Source organism: Bufo bufo, chromosome 4 (genome assembly GCF_905171765.1).
Source record: "Bufo bufo chromosome 4, aBufBuf1.1, whole genome shotgun sequence".
Taxonomy (NCBI): Eukaryota; Metazoa; Chordata; class Amphibia; order Anura; family Bufonidae; genus Bufo; species Bufo bufo.
In genome coordinates this window covers 87,289,828-87,311,905 of record NC_053392.1, presented here as the reverse complement: position 1 = coordinate 87,311,905, position 22,078 = coordinate 87,289,828, and the positions used below count along the sequence as shown (strand labels likewise).

Here is a 22,078-nt window from a genome sequence, read left to right as displayed (position 1 = left end):
TCTGTATGGTGATCTTAAGATCAGATATAACGTATGGTCTGTAATCCTCCTTGCAGATGAATACTGGCAGAACCACCCGGAGCTACACGACATCCCCATATACTACGCCTCGTCGCTGGCTAAGAAGTGTATGGCCGTGTACCAGACTTATGTCAACGCTATGAACGACAAGATCCGCAAGCAAATCAACGTCAATAACCCGTTTGTCTTCAAGCACATCAGCAACCTGAAGGTCTGACCGCATATTGTGTGCTGCAATCTCTGGGCTTTCTATAAATGCATTTGCTATGTGTTTACAAGAGGGAAACGTTACATCTTGCAATTTCAGAGCATGGATCACTTTGACGACATAGGTTCCAGTGTAGTGATGGCCTCTCCGGGTATGATGCAGAGCGGTTTATCTAGAGAGCTGTTTGAGAGCTGGTGTACCGATAAAAGAAACGGTGTGATCATCGCTGGGTACTGTGTGGAGGGAACGCTAGCAAAGGTAAGTGAGGTCTGTGAGTGGATGTCTGTCAGTACTTTACACCTGGGCAGCTTTCATCATAAACCATTGGCGCCTGATATTATCAGGTGTGTGGCTGCAGCATATTCCAGGCTGTGCAGAACTTTATAGCTGCAGTTATGAGACCTGTAATTTGTTGTTCCTCCGAACATTGTCCTTTTCCACATCTCTGCGGAGAGGTTTCCCGCTCTGGATCCCACTCGGCCAGAACATAGCCGTTGCAAAGATTTCACACTCTAGAAGACTCGGATATATGCATTACATGGTTGTCCATTTTATTATTTTTTTTAAATAGATGGTTTGTCGTACCATATGGGAAATCTGTGGCTGCCAAGAACTTTCCCCAGTAATATCGCATATTTTCTGGCAGATTCAGACGCTGGTCCCATGACGATCAGCAGCATATCTGTATGTAGAAAAGGGGTTGCCATGAAGGGGACATCCCATGTGAGAAATAGTGTCAGAGACATAGTGGAGATGTTGCTGCAATACCTAGTGACTGCAGAATCTAAGGGGTTTGCCACAATGTGTGACACCCCACGTCTGACTTCTTTGTACACCTATAAGGTCCTGCTAGAGGCAGGGAATAATAGGATGACTTATTTTGCTTTATGCAGTGTTATTACCCCAGAGTTATATACTTTCATGGAGCAAGTTTCTCCCATTTTAGGATCTGAAAGTCCGGACAGCTCGGTGTAGAATTATTATTATTATTATGAAGAATTATTATTATTATTTTTGTAGTATCTAACATTGCTGTCTCCAGCTTGGTGGACGTCTTAGCTTTATTCACATTATTCCACCTGGAGGTGGTAGAAGAAAACTAAGTTACATCCCTTTGTAAGACTTGCGGCCCAATTACCAGTTACCAAACAACTTCTCTCCCCAGCACATTATGTCGGAGCCTGAGGAGATCACCACCATGTCTGGCCAGAAGCTGCCTCTGAAGATGTCTGTGGATTACATTTCTTTCTCTGCACACACAGATTACCAGCAAACCAGTGAATTTATCCGTGCACTAAAGCCCCCTCATGTGGTGAGTCCTTCAGATGGTTATGAGAATCTTTTATGTACTGTTTATTAGTATTCTTGGGAAATCTATGAATGGAACAGAGTTCTCCTGCCCTTCCTGGTGTTTCATGAATGACACGTAACTGAATTCATACAGATACTGGTGCACGGTGAGCAGAATGAAATGGCGCGTCTTAAAGCTGCTCTCATCCGTGAATATGAAGACAACGATGAGGTCGATATTGAGGTTCACAACCCCAGGAACACTGAAGCTGTTACTCTAAACTTCCGAGGAGAAAAACTGGCCAAGGTAAGGGGTCCGATGTAAGAAGCCTCTCAACACACCATTATACCAGTTTTACCTTGCCGGCCCCAGTCTATGGGCGCCCCCTGTCTGGTTTTCAGGAGGTGCTATACTTGCAATTCAGAATCTACTTTATTTATCATAGGTAATGGGTTTGCTTGCTGATAAGAAGCCGGGACAAGGTAAAAGAATCTCGGGAATCCTCGTAAAAAGAAACTTCAACTATCATATCCTTTCTCCAAGTGACCTCTCCAGTAAGTTGACAGTATATATATTATTATATATGTCTGACAGAGGATCTCAAAACTGAAATTAAATGGTTCCGTTTTCTCTCTTCAGTTTCATTGACAATGAATAGGGACAAAACGTACCCGTTTTGTTGATTTTTATGCCGGATCGTTTTGTTTTTGTTTTTTATTTATTAGCGGAAAAAATGGATCTGGCCTCCATTTACCTGCAATGATTTTCATACCGGATCCAGTTTGTTCAGTTTTGATTTAATACAACATGATCCGTCCAAAACAAATGCCTTAAAGGGAACCTGTCACCGAGATTTGTCTATAGAGCTGAGGACATGGGTTGCTAGATGGCCGCTAGTACATCCGCAATACCCAGTCCCCATAGCAATGTGTGCTTTTATTGTGTAAAAAAAAAACTATTTGATACATATACAAATTAACCTGAGATGAGTCCTGTCATCTCATGGACAGGACTCATCTCAGGTTAATTTGCATATGTATCAAATAGTTTTTTTTTTTACACAATAAAAGCACACAGAGCTATGGGGACTGGATATTGCGGATGTGCTAGCGGCCATCTAGCAACCCATGTCCTCAGCTCTAACCTTCCCCTTATCCTCATTGGGGTGCCAGGGGTGTCATTATGTCTGGCCCCAGGTCCCGAAGCAGGTGGACCACTTGGTGCTTCATTTTGCTTGTGTGTCGTGTCGCGCAAAATTTCCATCCCCTCAGTCAGACTCCCCCGATGGTTCCTGCTGTCCAACCTACGGAAGAACCAGAATGGGCGCGTTCCCTGTCTACGGTTGTACAGGATGTCTCCAATACCAACAGGGCCATTGTGGAAATATTGGGGCGTTTGTCGGCAAGGCAGTCCTCTGACTGGTCCGACTCTGGGGATCATGGGGCGCGTGCCAATCGCGACCGTCCCACAAAACGGGCCAGAACATCCTCCCCTAAAAGGGTGTCTGTGACTCCCGTTTCCTCAGCCTCTACTCCTCCCACTAGGGAGTCTCACTCCGACGTGTCCTCAGTTGAAGAGGTATGTTCTGAGGAGAGAGGGGCAGATGAGGCTGTTGTCTCGCTGGAGGGTCAGTCATCCAAACTGTCCTCCATGGTGGACAATCTAATTACGGCAGTTGTTGAGGATCCTGCACGTCATCTGCCTGCTTGGGTTTTTCCTTTAGAAGGTCCCGTCACTCGCACAAGTGTTTCCCCAACCACCAGGAGTTTGATTCCTCTCTCTCCAAGGAGTGGAATTTCCCTGATAGACGTTTTATGTTGCCAAAAAGCTTGAATGTCCTTTATCCTTTTCTGGAGGATTTGACTAAGAAATGGTCGGCTCCACCTATAGTTGACTAAACCTATGCTTGGCTAAACATACTACCTTGCCAATGGAGGATGGGGCTTCTTTCTCTGATATCAAAGATAAGAAGCTGGAAGCGTTTGCAAAATCTGCCTTTGAAGCAGTGGGTACAGCGCTGCAGCCAGTATTTGCCTCTACATGGGTGAGCAAGGCTATGGGGGAGTGGGCAAGTAATTTACGTCAGGGTCTCTACTTGGGAATCCCCTCGGGGGAACTTGCAGATGTGACCCTGCAGCTCTCGCATGCCAGTGCATATATTTGTGAAGCATCTTTGGATGTGGCCAGACTGATGCCGCGCTTGTCAGCCCTGTTGGTGGCTATTCGCTGTACCCTATGGCTCTCTTGCTGGGCGGCAGATAATGCTTCAAAGTGGACCCTGAAGGCCCTCCCCTTTACCGGCAGCAGACTTTTTGGTAAGCACCTGGATGAGATCATTTTGGACGCTACAGGTGGTAAGAGCACCCATTTGCCACAGAACAGGGTGCGGTCTAATAGGTCAAAAAAGTGAAAGCCTTTTTTTCGTTCCTTTCTGAGTTTTTCCAGCCCCAAGAGGGCCTCCAACAAGTCGACCACGGATCAGAAGCGCAAATCTTCCTTCAAGCCTCGCCCCTTCCTGGTGTTCCCGTCAACAGGGCTCCAAGTCCTTTAATCCTAAGAACTCCGCTGCATGACTGGTTACTCCCGGCGCCCTCCATTCGGGTAGGCGGCCGGCTTCATGTGTTTTAGCATGTTTCGCTGGCTCACGTCTCAGATGTGTGGGTGTGGAAGGTCATTGCAGAGGGCTACAAGCTGAATTTCAAGTCATCCCCTCCGTCCCGCTTTTTTCGGTCGTCTCCTCCGACCTCTCCCGCAGCCGCAGATTCTTTTTTTTTTTCTGTCAATTGGCACGCTGCTGCAGCAAGGTTTGATTGTTCTGGTTCCTGCGCAAGACTGTTTTCAGGGGTTTTACTCCAATCTCTTTGTGGTTCCCAAAAAAGAGGTGACGTTCTGGACCTCCAAGGTGCTCAACCGTTTTCTTCGCATCCGCAGATTCTGGATGGAGTCACTGAGGTCGGTCATTGCGTCCATGGAACCGGGGGAGATAGACATCAAGGACGCTTATCTTCACGTGCCCATATGCGTCAGTCATCAGAGGTTTCTCCGATTCGCAGTGGGTCCATTTCACTACCAGTTTGTAGCCCTCCCGTTCAGCCTGGCCACAGCTCCCAGGGTCTTTATGAAGGTTCTGGCAGCAGTCATGGGGGGGGGGGGGGGAGAAGGAGAAGAAGGGTTGGAAAATATCTGTTCAAGGAGTATGGTCACGTGAGTAGCGCTTCCATCCAATCAATGTTCTGGAGTTGAGGGCGATTCGGCTCTCTGCGACATTGGGCCTACCATCTCGGGGGTTGTCTGGTGCGGGTTCAGTCCGACAACTCCACGGCGGTGGCGTACATCATTCACCAGGGTGGCGCCCAGCAGTCGTGGCGGAGATCGCGCTGATTCTCAGCTGGGCGAAGAAACATGTTTTGGCACTGTCGGCAGTTCACATACCCGGCATCAACATCTGGATCGCAGACTTCCTCAGCCGGGATCGTGTCTATCCCGGCGAGTGGGCTTTTCACCCGCAGGAGTGCTTGCTTCTCACCGTGCAAGCACTCTTTGGGGTAGATGAGGGGGAGGGTGACAGAGAGGAGGCTGAGGAAAGTGAGGTAGCTAGCTGGGTAACCGTTAGAAAGGGGGGTAGAGGGAAGAGTGCCAGGGAGGCTAGCTCTGATCTGACACACCCCAACAAGTTTGCACGTTTGGCAGATGAGGGGTATGTCAGTTCAGGGAGAGCACTGCTGCAGCCAGACACTTCCCCTGCCAGTCAGGGGAATGTCAGCTCCAGTAAGCAGGAGAGCAGGGCAGGCCAGACAGGTGCTGGTAGTGGGAGACTCCATTATTAGGGGAACAGATAGGGAAATCTGTCACAAAGACCGTGATCGCCGAACAGTGTGCTATCTTCCTGGCGCTAGAGTTCGACACATCGCGGATCTGGTTGACAGATTACTGGGAGGAGCTGGAGAAGATCCAGCGGTCATGGTCCATATCGGAACCAATGACAAAGTTAAGGGTAGGTGGAGAGTCTTTAAAAATGATTTCAGGGATTTAGGTCAAAAGCTTAGAGCAAGGACCTCAAAGGTAGTATTTTCCGAAATACTGCCTGTACCACGGGCCACACAAGAAAGGCAGCGGGAGATTAGGGAGATTAACAAGTGGCTCAATAACTGGTGTAGGAAGGAGGGGTTTGGGTTCCTGGAGAACTGGGCCGACTTCTCTATCGGCTACAGGCTCTATCGTAGGGACGGGCTGCACCTCAATGGGGAAGGGGCAGCTGTGTTGGGGAAGAAGATGGCTAGAAGGTTGGAGGAGTGTTTAAACTAGGGACTGGGGGGGGAGGGAAATTACACTATAGATGGGGAAGATAGTGCAGATAGAGTCCAGGGGCAAGGTAGTGGGACGGGGAGGAATGGAAGGAGGGACTAGAACAGTTCAGAAAGAAAGGTGTAGGGTAAAAAATATACATAAACCTCTTAATTGTATGTATACTAATGCCAGAAGCCTGACTAATAAAACTGGAGAAGTGGAATTAGTGATGTGTGAGGAGGACTATGACATAGTGGGAATAACTGAGACATGGCTGGATGATGGCTATAACTGGGCAGTTAATGTACAAGGTTACAGTCTGTTTAGAAAGGATCGTCAAAACCGGAGAGGGGGAGGGGTCTGCCTTTATGTAAAGTCCTGTCTAAAGCCCACAGTCCGAGAAGATATAAGTGAGGGACATGAACATGTGGAGTCACTGTGGGTAGAAATACATGGAGGCAAAAATAATAATAAATTACTAATTTTTTAGTTTATTTAGAGTTTATTATAAACCACCTAATATACCAGAGTCCACAGAAAATCTACTTCTAAACGAGATAGACAAGGCGGCAAATCATAATGAGGTGGTTATTATGGGGACTTCAACTACCCAGATATAGACTGGGAAACTGAAACTTGTACATCTCATAAGGGAAACAGGTTCTTGGCAATAACCAAAGACCATTACCTTTCCCAACTGGTTCAGGACCCAACGAGAGTAACGGCCATACTAGACTTAGTATTAACCAATAGGCCTGACAGAACAACAGACTTGCAGGTTGGGGGACACCTAGGAAATAGTGACCATAAAGTAATAACCTTCCAATTATCATTCAAAAGAGCGTTTCTACAGAGAGGAACAAAAATACCAAACTTCAAAAAAGCTAAATTTAGCCAACTAAGAGAGGCCATAGGCCTAACTAACTGGGACAAAGTCCTCAAAAATAAAAATACTGCCACAAAATGGGATATCTTTAAAAGCATCCTAAAATCTCATTGTGAGAGGTACATACCGTATGGGAATAAAAGGTTAAGGAACAAAAAGAAACCAATGTGGATAAATAGAACTGTAAAGAAAGCAATAAATGACAAAAAGAAAGCATATAAATCACTAAAACAGGAGGGTAGCACGGAAGCACTGAAAAACTATAAGGAAAAAAATAGAACATGTAAAAAACAAATAAAAGCGGGCAAACTAGAGACCGAGAGATTATTTGCCAAAGAGAGTAAAACTAACCCTAAAATGTTCTTCAATTATATAAATGTTAAAAAGTATAAATCTGAAGCTGTCGGCCCTTTAAAGCAAAATGTGGGGGGAGTCGGAGAGAGCGACGAGGAGAAAGCAAAGCTGTTAAATATTTTTTTGTCCAATGTATTCACTGAGGAAAATAAACTGTCAGATGAAATGCAGAATGTAAAAATAAATTCCCCATTAAAAGTGTCCTGTCTGACCCACGAAGAAGTACAACAGCGACTTAATAAGATTAAAATATACAAATCGCCAGGACCAGATGCATACACCCCCGTATCCTAAGGGAATTAAAGGGATTCTGTCACCAGGTTTCACCCCTGTCAGCTAAAAATGTGCTGATGTTCAGGGCGTCTTCACGATTCCTAATGTGGGCTTATAAATGTCATCTGTGGGCTTATTTAGCTAAAAAACAGCTTTTACTAACCTGTCAGTCAAACAAATAAGGTGCCCAAGGGGATGTTAATGGATGCAAGGTGCCGGCCGCACCCGCCGCCGTTCGTGCCCAGCGCCGCCTTTCCCGACTTCTGCGCCGCCTCCTAATCCTCTGTGCCGCCTCTCGCTCTCCCTCCCTCCCCCCTCCTTCTGCTGTAAGATCTCACGCATACAGGGGTTGAGCGAAGTGCCGGCGCATGTGCACTTCGCTGTAAGAAGCCAAATGGAGAAGTCTGCACGGGCGCATCAGGCAGAGCCCTGTGCGCAAGCGCTAGATCTTACAGCAGAAGGAGGGGGGGAGGGAGGGAGAGCGAGAGGCGGCACAGAGGATTAGGAGGCGGCGCAGAAGTCGGGAAAGGCGGCGCTGGGCACGAACGGCGGCGGGTGCGGCCGGCACCTTGCATCCATTAACATCCCCTTGGGCACCTTATTTGTTTGACTGACAGGTTAGTAAAAGCTGTTTTTTAGCTAAATAAACCCACATATGACATTTATAAGCCCACATTAGGAATCGTGAAGACGCCCTGAACATCAGCATATTTTTAGCTGACAGGGGTGAAACCTGGTGACCGAATCCCTTTAAGTAATGTCATAGCCAGACCCTTATTTCTGATATTTGCAGATTCTATACTGACAGGGAATGTCCCACAGGATTGGCGCATAGCAAATGTGGTGCCAATATTCAAAAATGGTCCACAAACAGAGCCAGGAAACTATAGGCCGGTAAGTTTAACATCTGTTGTGGGTAAACTGTTTGAAGGTTTTCTGAGAGATGCTATGTTAGAGCATCTCAACGGAAATAAGCAAATAACGCCATATCAGCATGGCTTCATGAGGGATCGGTCATGCCAAACTAATTTAATCAGTTTCTATGAGGAGGTAAGTTCTAGACTTGACAGCGGCGAATGAATGGAAGTCGTATATCTGGACTTCTCCAAAGCATTTGACACTGTACCACATAAAAGGTTAGTATATAAAGTGAGAATGCTCGGACTGGGAGAAAACGTCTGTAAGTGGGTAAGTAACTGGCTCAATGATAGAAAACAGAGGGTGGTTATTAACGGTACATACTCAGATTGGGTCACTGTCACTAGTGGGGTACCTCAGGGGTCAGTATTGGGCCCTATTCTCTTCAATATATTTATTAATGATCTTGTAGAAGGCTTGCATAGTAAAATATAAATTTTCGCAGATGACACTAAACTGTGTAAAGTAATTAACACGGAAGAGGACAGTATACTACTACAGAGGGATCTGGATAGATTGGAGGCTTGGGCAGATAAGTGGCAGATGAGGTTTAACACTGACAAATGTAAGGTTATGCACATGGAAAGGAATAATGCAAGTCACCCGTACATACTAAATGGTAAAATACTCGGTAACACTGACATGGAAAAGGACCTAGGAATTTTAGTGAACAGCAAACTAAGCTGTAGAAACCAGTGTCAGGCAGCTGCTGCCAAGGTCAATAAGATAATAGGTTGCATCAAAAGGGGCATAGATGCCCGTGATGAGAACATAGTCCTACCACTTTACAAATCGCTAGTCAGACCACACATGGAGTACTGTGTACAGTTCTAGGCTCCTGTAAACAAGGCAGACATAGCAGAGCTGGAGAGGGTCCAGAGGAGGGCAACTAAAGTAATAACTGGAATGGGGCAACTACAGTACCCTGAAAGATTATCAAAATTAGGGTTATTCACTTTAGAAAAAAGACGACTGAGGGGAGATCTAATTACTATATATAAATATATCAGGGGTCAGTACAGAGATCTCTCCTATCATCTATTTATCCCCAGGACTGTGACTGTGACGAGGGGACATCCTCTGCGTCTGGAGGAAAGAAGGTTTGTACACAAACATAGAAGAGGATTCTTTACGGTAAGAGCAGTGAGACTATGGAACTCTCTGCCTGAGGAGGTGGTGATGGTGAGTACAATAAAGGAATTCAAGAGGGGCCTGGATGTATTTCTGGAGTGTAATAATATTACAGGCTATAGCTACTAGAGAGGGGTCGTTGATCCAGGGAGTTATTCTGATTGGAGTTGGGAAGGAATTTTTTATTCCCCTAAAGTGGGGAAAATTGGCTTCTACCTCACAGGGTTTTTTTTATTTTTTGCCTTCCTCTGGATCAACTTGCAGGATGACAGGCCGAACTGGATGGACAAATGTCTTTTTTCGGCCTTATGTACTATGTTACTAGGTCTTTCGGGCCATCTGCGAGAGGTCAGATCGGCCGGATGTGGATCTCATGGCCCTGGCATGCGATGCGCTGGTGATGCCGTGGAGTCGGTTCACGCTTCCTTACGTGTTCCCACCTCTTCCTCTCATTCTGTGTCTTCTCCGGAAGATCAGGTCCGAGGGACTGCCCGTCATTCTTGTGGCCCCAGATTGGCCGTGCAGGGTGTGGTACACGTCCCTAGTCGCCCTTCTCACCGACTAACCTTGGTGTCTTCCTCTCTGGGAGGACCTGCTGTCACGGGGGCCGATCTTCCACCCGAATTTAGGGTCCCTACATTTAACGGCATGGCTGTTGAAGCCGCCGTACTGAAGGCTCAGGGTTTTTCGGATGCGGTGGCCCAGACCATGATTGGGGCCAGGAAGCCGTCGTCTTCCAGAATCTACCACTGGACCTGGAAGTCCTACTTTAGTTAGTGCGAGCAGCGACAGCTGTCTCCCATTCGCTTTTCTTTGCCGCGTCTCTTGTCTTTTCTGCAGACGGGCATGGATTTGGGGCTGGCTCTCAGCTCCCTCTAAGGTCAGGTTTTGGCTCTCTATTCTTTTTCAGCGAAATTTAGCTTTGCTTTCGGCGGTTCTGACTTTTCTGCAGGGGGTGGCGCATGTTGCGCCCCCCCTTCCGTCCTCCATTGGATTCTTGGGATCTTAATCTAGTGTTCAACGCTCTCCAATCTTCTCCGTTTGAGCCTTTTGCAGCAGGTGTCGCTGCACTTCCTGTCTTATAAGGTGGCTTTTTTGGTTGCAATTACTTCTACCCGTAGAGTGTCGGAACTCGCAGCTCTGTAATGTCTGTCGCCCTTCCTGATCCTCCATCAGGATAAGGTGGTCCTTCACCCTGTGCAGTCCTTCATGCCGAAGGTGGTGTCGGCATTCTGAGCATAATTAGATCTTTATATGCCCTCCTAAGTCTTGTAATAAGTTTCCAATTCATATAAGTATTATCCCTGTGCGCATTGTAAACCGTGAAAAATAATCTTTATAATCTCCTGTCAATCAACTGTTCTTTATGCCCAAGGGGCGTTCTTTGCGCCACATTTGTGCCCAGCCGCGCCCCAACTGCCGGATCCTTAGTCACGCCCTTCTCATTAGAATTCACTTCGCTGGGCGGTATTTTCCTGTCCCCGACATTCCGAGATCCTGCGCATGCGCCCGGCACCCTCACTTGCCGGGATCACATCGCACCTGCGTCTCCTATTGAGGCCGATGACCGTAACTTCGTATTGGGCATGCGCGGGATCTCCGAATGTCGGGAACGGGAAAATACCGCCCAGCGAAGTGAATTCTAATGAGATGGGCGTGTCGAAGGATCCGGCAGTTGGGGCGCGGCTGGGCACAAATGTGGCGCAAAGAACGCCCCTTGGGCATAAAGGACAGTTGATTGACAGGTGATTATAAAGATTCTTTTTTACGGTTTATAATGCGCACAGGGATAATACTTATATGAATTGGAAACTTATTACAAGACCTAGGAGGGCATATAAAGATCTAATTCTGCTCAGAAGGACCGACAGTGTCCCTTTTAAGGGCCTTTTCGGGCCTGTGTGGGTCTGGCTTTGTACATAGTGTTTTTTTTTGTTTTTTGTTTTTTTTCCTTGTCTGGCTTCTCCTGCTTTTGCACAAACTGCCTTAGCTTGGTCCCTGCAGGAAGGGTATAGCTGAAGAGGGAGGAGCTTACACTTTGTGTGCTCAGTGTCCGCCTCCTAGGTATTAATTATGGTCATAAAAATAATTAACCATAAAAAAATTTAATTTATAAAATTTGTCAACTTCTTAAAATCATGACCTGGTGAATTGTAGACAACCTAATTGATACAATTCACATCTGAGTCCGACTATATAAGTTCTTTTTGACGTGAGATGACATTAATGATAAACATGTAGTTCTGCATTATACTGTACAATAATACACAGGTTTATTGGTTACAAGGTTATAAACATATAGAAGTAAATAAACACAATGTTACATGCAAATGAATGAATATATATATATAATTAGTGGGGATCCGCTCTGGTAGCGAGTGCAGTATAGAGGCAACACAGACCGGTCTTGGTGTAAAACACAATGCTTTGTTTATTCACACGGTGCATATTTGTGAAAGACGGTGCAGTTCATAGGGAGGGTGGTCACACACAACAGCAAAATAATAGTTCAAACACAGCAAGTCCCTGCTGCAGGCTGCTTGAGGCCTGTTTCAGTCACATAAAGCAAAGTCTATTTAAAGCCAGGAGTAATGTCACCTTTTTCTCCTTGGTGAAGTAAGTCCATGGGTCCTGCTTCTAGCCACAGGACATGGATCCCTCCTGGCTTCAGCTGCGGGTCCCTGCACACTCCTTTACAGGCCTCAGCCCACAGCCCAGCTCACCTCCACTTCTTACTCTCACAGCCAGAGAACACAGAAGCTCCACATTGCGCACCACACCCTTGTTGCTGTTCAGGTTTTAACCCTTCCCTGCAAAACCTGGCCTGGACCGTGGGGAGACAGGCACCCGCCCGCATATCTGCCTGCTCCCAATAAGAGCCGGCCCGGATCCGCTGTGTTAATAGCATAACCGCTGCAAAATGCACTTTTCCGGCTCTTACTCCACCGGGGCCAGGACCCCCGGGGGCACGTACCTCCCGTCTACCACCACCCCAGGTTCTCTCCTACAATATATAGCGTTAATATAAAGCATTACAAGCTTAACAATACATGTGAGTGGAAATAACTTGTCACATTATAACCAAGCTATTATTAGGTTAGGATATCAAAGTAGGAACATAAGTTATACATTACTTCTGTTCAGAGAAAACCTCATGATATCAGGATGGGCATGTCTAATCCTAGACATCATTATAGAATGCTAAATACATTCTGCCCCCCCTAACCAACTACACATCACATGGCTTCAAGATGGGCAAATCCATCCAAGGATATAACTTAGAAGAGATAACTGTATCCTTCCGCCCCATCATGGACTATTTTCACACATATGACTTTAGTAAGACCATTAAGACAAATGACAGGGATCTAGGATCTTTGCTAGATCATATCTTAAATGGGAAGGACTTGAAATAAGTCTTTGCTGTGGGAACCCATCATTTAGCTTGGCGAAGAATGTTCTATCAATATACATATATATAAGCACACATTTAATGCTTTGCTAAATTATGATTCATGATTCTTCTGCAGGTAGAATGAAGCCTCACAATATCCTAAGACTACATCTCAATATGGAGATGATCGATTAATTTAATTATTTATTTATTCGCCAATCTAGATGGTATAATTTCACCCACACTATCAAATTAGTCTTAATAAAATGAAATATCATTTTCTGTGTCTCTTACCAAGTCCTAGTAGGAATCTCACTTCTTCTGCTCCTAGGAAAGCTGGGTGGTCCATCATAGCGCATCTCACCATGGCTTTCATCTTGATGGACCCCTCTAGAGAGCTCAACTTGTCTCTCCTCCTTTTTCCTCCTCTAAACTCTTTGTGTGGTTTATGATCACAAACTTATCAGTTAGACACACCTTCCTAGTTTTGAACTTTCCAATCATTGTCGGATCGGCGTGGCCATTGATAAAAAAAAATGTGACTACATAACAGAATGCACTTTTGCTACTGTTGTAATGTCACCTACTCATACCTAGGTGGCACTGCTGTGTAAGCTATTTGCACCATAGTATAAAGGGTTAACTTATGTAAGTCTGAATAAAACGTATTTTATACATTTGACCTTAGAAGCTTTAATTCAAAGCTATAGGGATTAATTCCGACACTTGTAGCAATTAGAGACAGACCTCTAGGCGTCTCTTTGGATGTTTCTCACTGTTGATTTATGGACCATGGCCTTGTTTTCTCAGAGATATCAGTACCTCCTGTCATACCAAAGATGTAATTAATTGTTACAAAACATACATCTTTACAGACACTCTTTTAGAGACAAATATTCTCCTAATGAGAAATATATATAATATACTGGATATATGTTGTCTTCATAACATATAACAATGTAATATATATGTATGTCCTACTGATTGTTTTATGCTAAGGACTAACTAAGGTTCATTAAATGAATACATGAATATTATATATTTTGCTTCATTAATAAATACCTAATTGTATATGTAATTATCACCAGCTGCATAGAGCTTATCTTTATCTCCGGTCGTAAATTTATAAGTAGACAAGGAGGCTTCTCAGACTGGTACATTCATGAGAAGAATAACACTGAAGAGTAGAAACCTTTTTACACACACCTTTGTGCGACCTTACTTCGCCCTACTCAAGACATACAAAATTGTAACTATAGTCGAGCATGGCTCTTAAAGGCAATGAACATTCATCTTCACTAGAATAATTGGATATCAATGCATTTACCTATGAAAAGGCACAACATACCGATGGTCAAAGCCTGTGTCTCCCAATGAATGGAAGAGAAACAGATTTTAAGGTAAGTACAAAAATCTAGTTTTAGCGCTGCCCTAGCCTGTAAAACTGCTTGGGCAGCACTAAAGCCTGCCCATCAGAGTCGGTGACGTCACCGAATGCACTGCTAGGCAGAAGCCTTCGCTGGCAGTGTAAAAACATAAACAAAAAAGACTTTTCCCTGCGCAATTTAGCACAGGGCAAGGGAGAGCATTGGAGCATTAAATGCTCCGATGACCTTATTAAGGGGGCTGTCTGGGTGAAAATGTGGGTAGGACAACCTTTAAACAGATGCCATACTAGGTGGCATACATCACCATAGAGTTCCATTGTACAAAAAACATATACATTATTGTATGCATATTTTTTTAATGGATACGGGATGGAAAAGTATAGTGTACTGTGTTTTTGCATCCTTTTTCTTTTTCCCAACACGTATGTTAAACGTAGGGGAAAAACAAGTAATGTGAACCCAGGATTAAAAACCTGTACAGACCTGATGTTTCACGACTGATGTTTGACAGCTACAAGTGCTTGTCTCAATAATCCTCTGAAATCCACCCCAAACTGTTCTAAGTGTTATAATAACTTCTTTTCACGCTCTGCTTTCTCCTAGATTACACTGATCTGGCGATGAGCACAGTGACACAGACACAGGCGATTCCTTACACGGGCCCTTTCAACCTGTTATCTTACCAGTTACAGCAGCTCACAGGTTGGTGACTCTCATCCGTTATCACTTATGGTGCTGGAAAGCTTTGGCTGTAGGAATGTGTCGCAGTCCAAGTTTATTCGTAGTGTTTTTTGTTTTATTTAAGGCCTCCTGCACACGACCGTATGTATTTTGTGGTCCGCAAAAAACTGATTCGCAAAAAATACGGATGACTTCTGTGTGCATTCTGTATTTTGCAAAACGAAGCAGCTGGCCCCTAATAGAACAGTCCTATCCTTGTCTGTAATGCGGACAATAATAGGACATGTTCTATTTTTTATTTAATTTTTTTGCAGAATGGAAATAGATATATGGAAACGGAATGCACATGAATTACTTTTTTTTTTTTTTTTTTTTTTTCGGACTCATTGATTTAACTGGTTTGGCATACAGTCCACCAAAAAAAAAAAAACGGAACGGACGCGGAAAGAAAGAAAATACGCTCATGTGCACGAGTCCTAATTTTAGAGTCTCTAGCAAAAAAAAATTTTTCTCTTGCCCTAAATCTAGTAAAAGTGCACCATGTCCTCCCTTCCCACTATTGTGACATCAATGGATACCGGTGAACTTTATAAAGAGGTTGTTCAACAAATTTAAATACCATAGCTGCAGGAAATGTTATAACCTAGAAAAACATTACTTACCTGTTAAATCCCCCACCACTGCAGTGCTGACATTCCAGTGTTCCCTTTCCTGGGGTGATGACATGCCGTTCATCTACTTGACTGCTCACTGGCCTTTGTGGTTATGTGACGTACATGCTAGCGTCACCACTGAGGTCAGTGATTTGGATGTGGTGGTCATGTGGATGAAGGATGGTACAGTATGTCACCACCCCAGGGAAGTAAACAGACTGGCGGGATCATTGGAGTGTCACCCCTGTCACAGCCAGGATTTAACTAGTGAGCATTGGTGTCTCTGATTTCTTAATACTACCTGTAGCTGCTGTAATTTCTTTCACTGTCAAACAATCCCTCAAGGATCAAGCCCGTTTTGGAGGACAGATGAGGCCTCATCCCTCTGTTCAACGTCTTAGATGCTGCAGTCACTATTGACGCCAATAACTCCAGGCGAGTGTTAGCTGTATAACACAGTGGCCACACTCCATGCATGGCGAGAGCTTGGCTCCTGAGACTTCTTCATACACTCCCCATGCCCAGATCCAGTACATGTGTGTCACAAGATGCAAAGGGGGTAATCCAGATATTAGTCGGTCCACTTTCACACTTGCCTGTTTTGGTCTGTATTTTTTTGACCGGCTCCTGGTTTTGGCTTAAAATTACAGACGCAAACTTATTCAGAAAAATATCTGTAGCAGGATACTCGCCGCTATGAAAACCAAGCCGTTGTGGCCACCCATGATAATGCTTTCCTGGTGTCTTCACTCTTCCAGGAGAAGTGGAAGAAATTGAAGTGAATGAAAAGGACTGTGTGAGGGTCTTCAAGGCAATCACAGTGGTAAAGGAGCAAGGAATGGTCATATTGGAGGTGAGCAGAGTTTTCTTATAAGTTTTCCTCTTAACTGAAACTGTTCAGGGTCGTTTTTGGTCATTTTCAGTAGAAAAGTTTTTATGTTCAGAAAGGGTGAAGTAGCGTAGACTCTTAACGGTGGTGCGCAAATTGTGAAAGATTTTGTAGGCAGTACTAAAACACAAGGACCTGTAGGGGAAAAAAACATTCTTGTGAACTAGTCTGAGTTTTTCTGTTCCCATTGAAATTTTGCCATAGTAATGTATGGTCACATGGCTGCACCATCCAGTGACTCTTTTAGGACATGCATGAAATGTCACTGTTTCGTTGTTTTCCTGGATTACACTACGGACTGGACCGGGCCCTGGCACGAGAGGTAATATGGGGAGAGTTCTGGCTTACCTTTTTGACCTTCATGAAATGTCACTACAATTATTAACCCACGTTTGGCCTGTAAGCCTAACCGGGCAACTCTGCTAAAAGCATTCAACTTGGGCAGCCCACAACTACGGGACCAAACAGGTCCACATTGATAGGCCACTCAGCCTCAGCAATCTTAAAGGGGTTATTCCGGCTTTTAAGATCGATGACCTATCCTCAAGATAGGTCATGAATATCAGATGAATGATCAGCTGTGTGAGGAGACAGTGTGCACTTGCCGTCTCTTTGCCATAGACATAGCAGCAGGAAGAGAGACTGCACGTGCACTCTGCCCGTGTCCTGTCCTCATACAGCTGATCGGTGGGGGTGTCAGACCCCCGCTGATCTGATATCTATGACCGATCATGAGGATAGGTCATCAATGTTAAAAGCCTGGACAACCCCTTTAAAGTCTCATTGATGTAATGCTACATCAGGGATCTTTGGTAGTTAAAATGCCTTGAAATACAGTTACATTAAGGTGATCACATGAGCACTGCCACTGTGCCTACGTGATGAGATAACCCCCTTGGTGCCTCCATCAAGTGGGAGGGACCCTCTTGGAGCCATGATTTCAAGGGCTGGCATCACTATTAAAATAGTCTGTTGAAACTGATACACAGAGCGATATATCTCCATCGAACAGTGGAGACACCAGACTGATCAAGTGTCCAAAATGTGGATTGGTGAGAGCGGATCTAGACCATGGAGTGTGGTTATGCCCCAAGTCAAGACAATATTGGGAATGGGTATTGTCATGGATTAAAGATACGTGGAACATAGATTTACCATGTGAACCAGAGGTGGTTCTATTCCATATGTACCCGGATACGATATCAATACCCAAATTGATAGATGGGGTTCTATTGGTAGCTTTAAAATGTCTGCTACAAAAATGGTTGGAGACACAGGTTCCCACAAGTGGGGAGTTTCAAGGTCTAATGAGATATTATCTGTTAATGGACCAGTTAGAAGCAGTTTCTCATAAAAACAACAGTTCAGCTGGATTTTTGAATAAATGGTCGACTTTCATTGCCAAACATTTATCAACAGAAGAAATTCAGTCTCTCATGAATAACTTTAAGTATACAGAGTGGTACCCCCAGAAAAGGATATACGAGGAGAAGTGGGGAAGTTGAAAGTGTCATAAATAATAACTTTCTTATTATAAGAGGAAATAGTGTGTAGAGGAGTAGAGATGCATTCAGACAGTAGTGGGGGGGTGGTTGCCATAGTTACTGTGGGAATAACATATGAGATGTTTGTATTTTTGGAGAATACATGCTGTACTTGATCTATATGTCATACTGTACTTATATTAATGTCCAGATAATCTGTAACTTTGAATGCTCACAAAAATGGAATAAAATGTTATGGAAAAAAAAAGAAAATAGTCTGAGGTTTTGAGCCGTCCTGAAGGCCAAACATGACTTTGCCCTGAAGGGCTTAACAATATTATAGGGTTATGTGGTTATCAGATTGATTGTTTAACCTAATTGCATCTTCTTCCGTCCAGTGGGTGGCAAATCCCTCCAATGATATGTATGCCGACACCGTGGCCACAGTGGTCCTGGAGCTGCAGTCAAATCCTCGTATACAGAAAGGTAGGCGGGCCAGAATTGTATGGTTCTACCGGATACCACACCCATCTCATATATTCCATGCTTGCAGTAGTAGTTATACTCCTAGTTTTACATCAGTCTCATAGATTGTAGATTCTAATAAGGAAGGGAGCAGTCAGCCAGTGATCTCTAGGATATGCCCCCATTGTCTTATAGGTGCAGATCCCACCGCTGGGACCCGCACCTATATCGAGAACGGAGCCCCGAAAGTGAAGGAGAGCGCACTACGCCATGCGCAGCCGCCCTCCAGTAATTTCTATGGGACCGCCGAAAATAGCTATTGCCGTCTGCTCCATAGAAATTAATGGGAGCATGCGCGGCACGCTCCCATTCACTTTTATGGGAGAGGCGAGGATTAGCGCTTGGTGGTGGACGACCCTGGGAAATCTGGGGTCCTCCAGCCACAGCGCTCCCCGCTCTGTTCTCGATATAGGTGCGGGTCCCAGCGGTGGGACCTGCACCTATCAGACAATGGGGGCATATCCTAGCGATATGCCCCAATTGTCTAAGATGGGAATACCCCTTTAAAGGGACTCTAAACTGTTGTCTCTGGCATGTACTAGGAGCCATTTATTTAGTTGCACCTCAGTAACCTATTCAGGTCATGCTTTTTACAGTGACTTTTATACTGGAGACACATTTTAATATATATTTTTTTTTTTGTATTTTCCCAGCGGCGACTCATAGAGTCAGTAAAGGAGTGGACGTGGAGGCGTACAAGAAGAGACTGGAGATTATGCTTCAGTAAGTGTGGGGGCTCGGGCCTTACCTAATGGAACCATAGTGAGATTGTACAGGGAGCAATAGCAAATGAAGCTTCTTTGGGAAGGATAGAGATGATTGGACTCTCACGGTGTATAACATGTCTGGTTATGTCTTCCACACTGTTCTCACTACAGGGACATGTTTGGCGAGGAGTGCGTGACCAGTAACGATGACAACACTGTCACAGTCACTGTGGACGGGAAATCGGCTATCTTGTCTTTGGAAACTCGGGTATGTCCGTTACAGAAATGGAAGCACAAATCTGGACACAGGTTTCCTTTCCTGTAATCTGGTCTTAGTCCTGTTTGCCCAGGAGCCTCCACCTGCCTTCAGCCCTTTCCAGCAGCGGGACAGATTTAAAGGGTTACTTCCATTCTAATCATTTATGGCAGATCCACAAGATAGGTTTATTACTTACCTCTGGGAGGGTGCTTCCCTTTCTCTGATTTTGGAGGCTCTATAAACTTCAATGAAGAATTGGCCAAGTTATTTGCTTGACTTTTTGTAAATGCTATAGACATGGTTGGAGAGGTCTTGCTGTGCTACATGGTTTCCGTAGCTCTCATGCACGGCAATGAGAGCTACTGATACGGCGAGCGCCAGAGCGCTCTGCAGTTTCCCGGCCGGGAGGTGGTTGGGACTGTCTCCTCTTGCCTTCGGAACGGCCAGATGAGACAACCCTGTTAACAACTTGGTTCCTGTTTTAAAATCCTATTCGACTGCTCCTTATTTATATCCGTCCCTGGAAAAGCTGCATCACAACCAATATGGCCGCCATGACGGCTCATTCAGGGGTCCTATCGGGAAAGACTTTTTGAATTTGACAGATTACATGATGCTTGTTCTTCACAGAATTCATGTGGTTTTCCTTTTACTCATCTCCCTTATTTGACCCCTTAGACCGTGGAATGTGAGGAAGGGTTGGATGAAGATGAATCCCTGCGGGAATTGGTGCAGCTGGCAGCTCAAAGACTGTACGACGCCCTCGCCCCTGCCACCCTTTAACCTGTCTGGGGTTTTTTGTTTCCTTTTAATAAGTAATGCACCTATGGCTCGTATGTGAATGAGCCTAACCATTGCTGGATCTGCCTAAATCGCCCCTAGCGGTTTCTGAGCTAATGTTCCAGGCTGTAAATAATGAGTTGTAATGACTGATACCGGAGCTGCGAAGCAACAGAACATTAAATATTTTATAGGTAATGACTTGTGTGCATTGTATTCCATTTCAGATCTCCAGAAAGGAGTGTGTGTGTGTGTGTGCAGATGAGATCTAATCCCCAGCGATAATTCATCGCCAAGTCCTATGTGCCTGCAAAACGAACACCTCCTGTAGCATTGATGTTCTGACCATGGACAGTATCTGCATGGAGTCTGTATGTTCTCCCCGTGTTTGTGTGGATCTCCTCCGGGTTCTCCCACACTCCAAAGACCTACTGATTGTGATAATATCTGTAAAGCGTGAATAAAATTAGAAAAATGAAATCTTATGAGATTCCTACAAGCTCTTCTCACATGGTGTAATACCCAGCATTAGATACCCTCCAACTTTTCAAAATGGAAAATGGCGACAGGACAAGTAGTAAATTTAAGTAGCTCTTTACAGGGATTAAATAGCACCCAACCACAGGCCTAATAAAGTGTCCCTCCGTGTCGAGACAAAAGTTCACATTGACTGGAGAATGACTAGAACGCTTACCCGGTGCCCTCCTTGTCATGTTTTCAGCGCACGTCTGATTCTGCCGTCCAAGGCGGCACGCGGCTTCTCAGTCTGCGTTGGTAGAACAAGACGCTGCTGCTGCCCTTGGGCTGGACAGCACTGCTGACGTGAGCAACCCAAGAGCAGGGCAGGACAGGCGGGAAGTGTCTGACTACAAGATGAGGAACAATGCGGCCATCTTGGATGACAGAAGAGGTGCCTGCAAATCAGCACATGGAAAGGAGGACACGGGCAAGTGTTCTGTTCATTCTCCAATTAATGTGATTTATTATTTCTTTTTTGTTTGGTTTTGTTCTTGATCCAGAGGGTTGCGTTAAGGCCTTAATCAGACTGCCTTGAAGAGGTTATCCCATGACATCAGACATCATATAGTACATGCCAATCCCTTTCTAACAAAGCTACAACCAGCCCTGTACCTCACATGGATCCAGAGATCTCCGCATTCATTGCTCTAATTGTTCTGCTGGATTCTCTTCAGGCTGGCAGCTCAGGGGATGTGTCCTTTCTGCTGCAGATAAGGGGATATGTCCCTTCTCAGGGGGGTGGGGGCCTTTCTGCTGCAGATAAGGGGATATGTCCCTTCTCAGGGGGGTGGGGGCCTTTCTGCTGCAGCTCTTTTCCTGTAACTGACGCAGCTTCTAACAGAAGATACAGGTGGCAGTCGAAAATGTAAACTGAGCGCATTTGACCACCTCAGTGAGGTGGACCAGAAATAAGGAAAAGGACAAACAGCAGGTGGCGCTACACAGATACATTTTATTGAATAGCTCAGTCGCTGTATTACATATTTGATTACATGCAATTACTAAAGAATTTATATTCATATATGCTGGTTGGCAAAACCCTTTAACGTGGGGGCATTTTACCATATCGTAGCCACACACTTCTGTAAAATGTTACAGTGTGAACTGACCTGTGGTGTGGATCTGAGATCAGCAGCCTGTCCCTTCCGGTTTTACCTCTTGCTATGCGCAGCATGTCCGCAGGTAACTGCAGATTCTGCTGCTGCAGCTAATGAGGTCCCACATGGACATCACCCTCCAGAGGACAGAACTGTGTCCACTACGTCATCAGGACAGATTTATCCACTGCAAGTGAACAACAAAGGATTCCATTCAATGTTAGCAAGCAGAGATCATGAAAACGGAACCACTGATCCACAAAGTATATGAGACCACAGCACAGCTTTCCATGACACACACGAGCTTTATTTTATGTGTGGCGACTTCTGCCA

General features: G+C 45.0%; 1 protein-coding gene across 2 annotated transcripts in view; it reads left to right on the top strand.

Annotated features, from left to right (window-relative positions):
- The window catches only part of CPSF3 (cleavage and polyadenylation specific factor 3), a 67,539-nt gene that overhangs the window by 18,195 nt on the left and 27,266 nt on the right, over positions 1 to 22,078 (top strand). Inside the window, exons 8-18 of one of the 2 annotated variants that reach the window (XR_005778167.1) lie at positions 57 to 232; positions 329 to 487; positions 1,395 to 1,541; positions 1,674 to 1,826; positions 1,966 to 2,074; positions 14,755 to 14,853; positions 16,244 to 16,338; positions 18,257 to 18,344; positions 19,037 to 19,106; positions 19,262 to 19,358; positions 20,028 to 20,220. Coding sequence is in view for 1 of the 2 variants with exons in the window: in XM_040427489.1 (XP_040283423.1) it covers positions 57 to 232; positions 329 to 487; positions 1,395 to 1,541; positions 1,674 to 1,826; positions 1,966 to 2,074; positions 14,755 to 14,853; positions 16,244 to 16,338; positions 18,257 to 18,344; positions 19,037 to 19,106; positions 19,262 to 19,358; positions 20,028 to 20,132 (1,298 nt within the window). In the remaining variant the exon portion in view is untranslated. Of the gene's footprint in view, positions 1 to 56; positions 233 to 328; positions 488 to 1,394; positions 1,542 to 1,673; positions 1,827 to 1,965; positions 2,075 to 14,754; positions 14,854 to 16,243; positions 16,339 to 18,256; positions 18,345 to 19,036; positions 19,107 to 19,261; positions 19,359 to 20,027; positions 20,294 to 22,078 lie in introns of those variants that run through there. The other variant, XM_040427489.1, reaches the window with a different exon arrangement.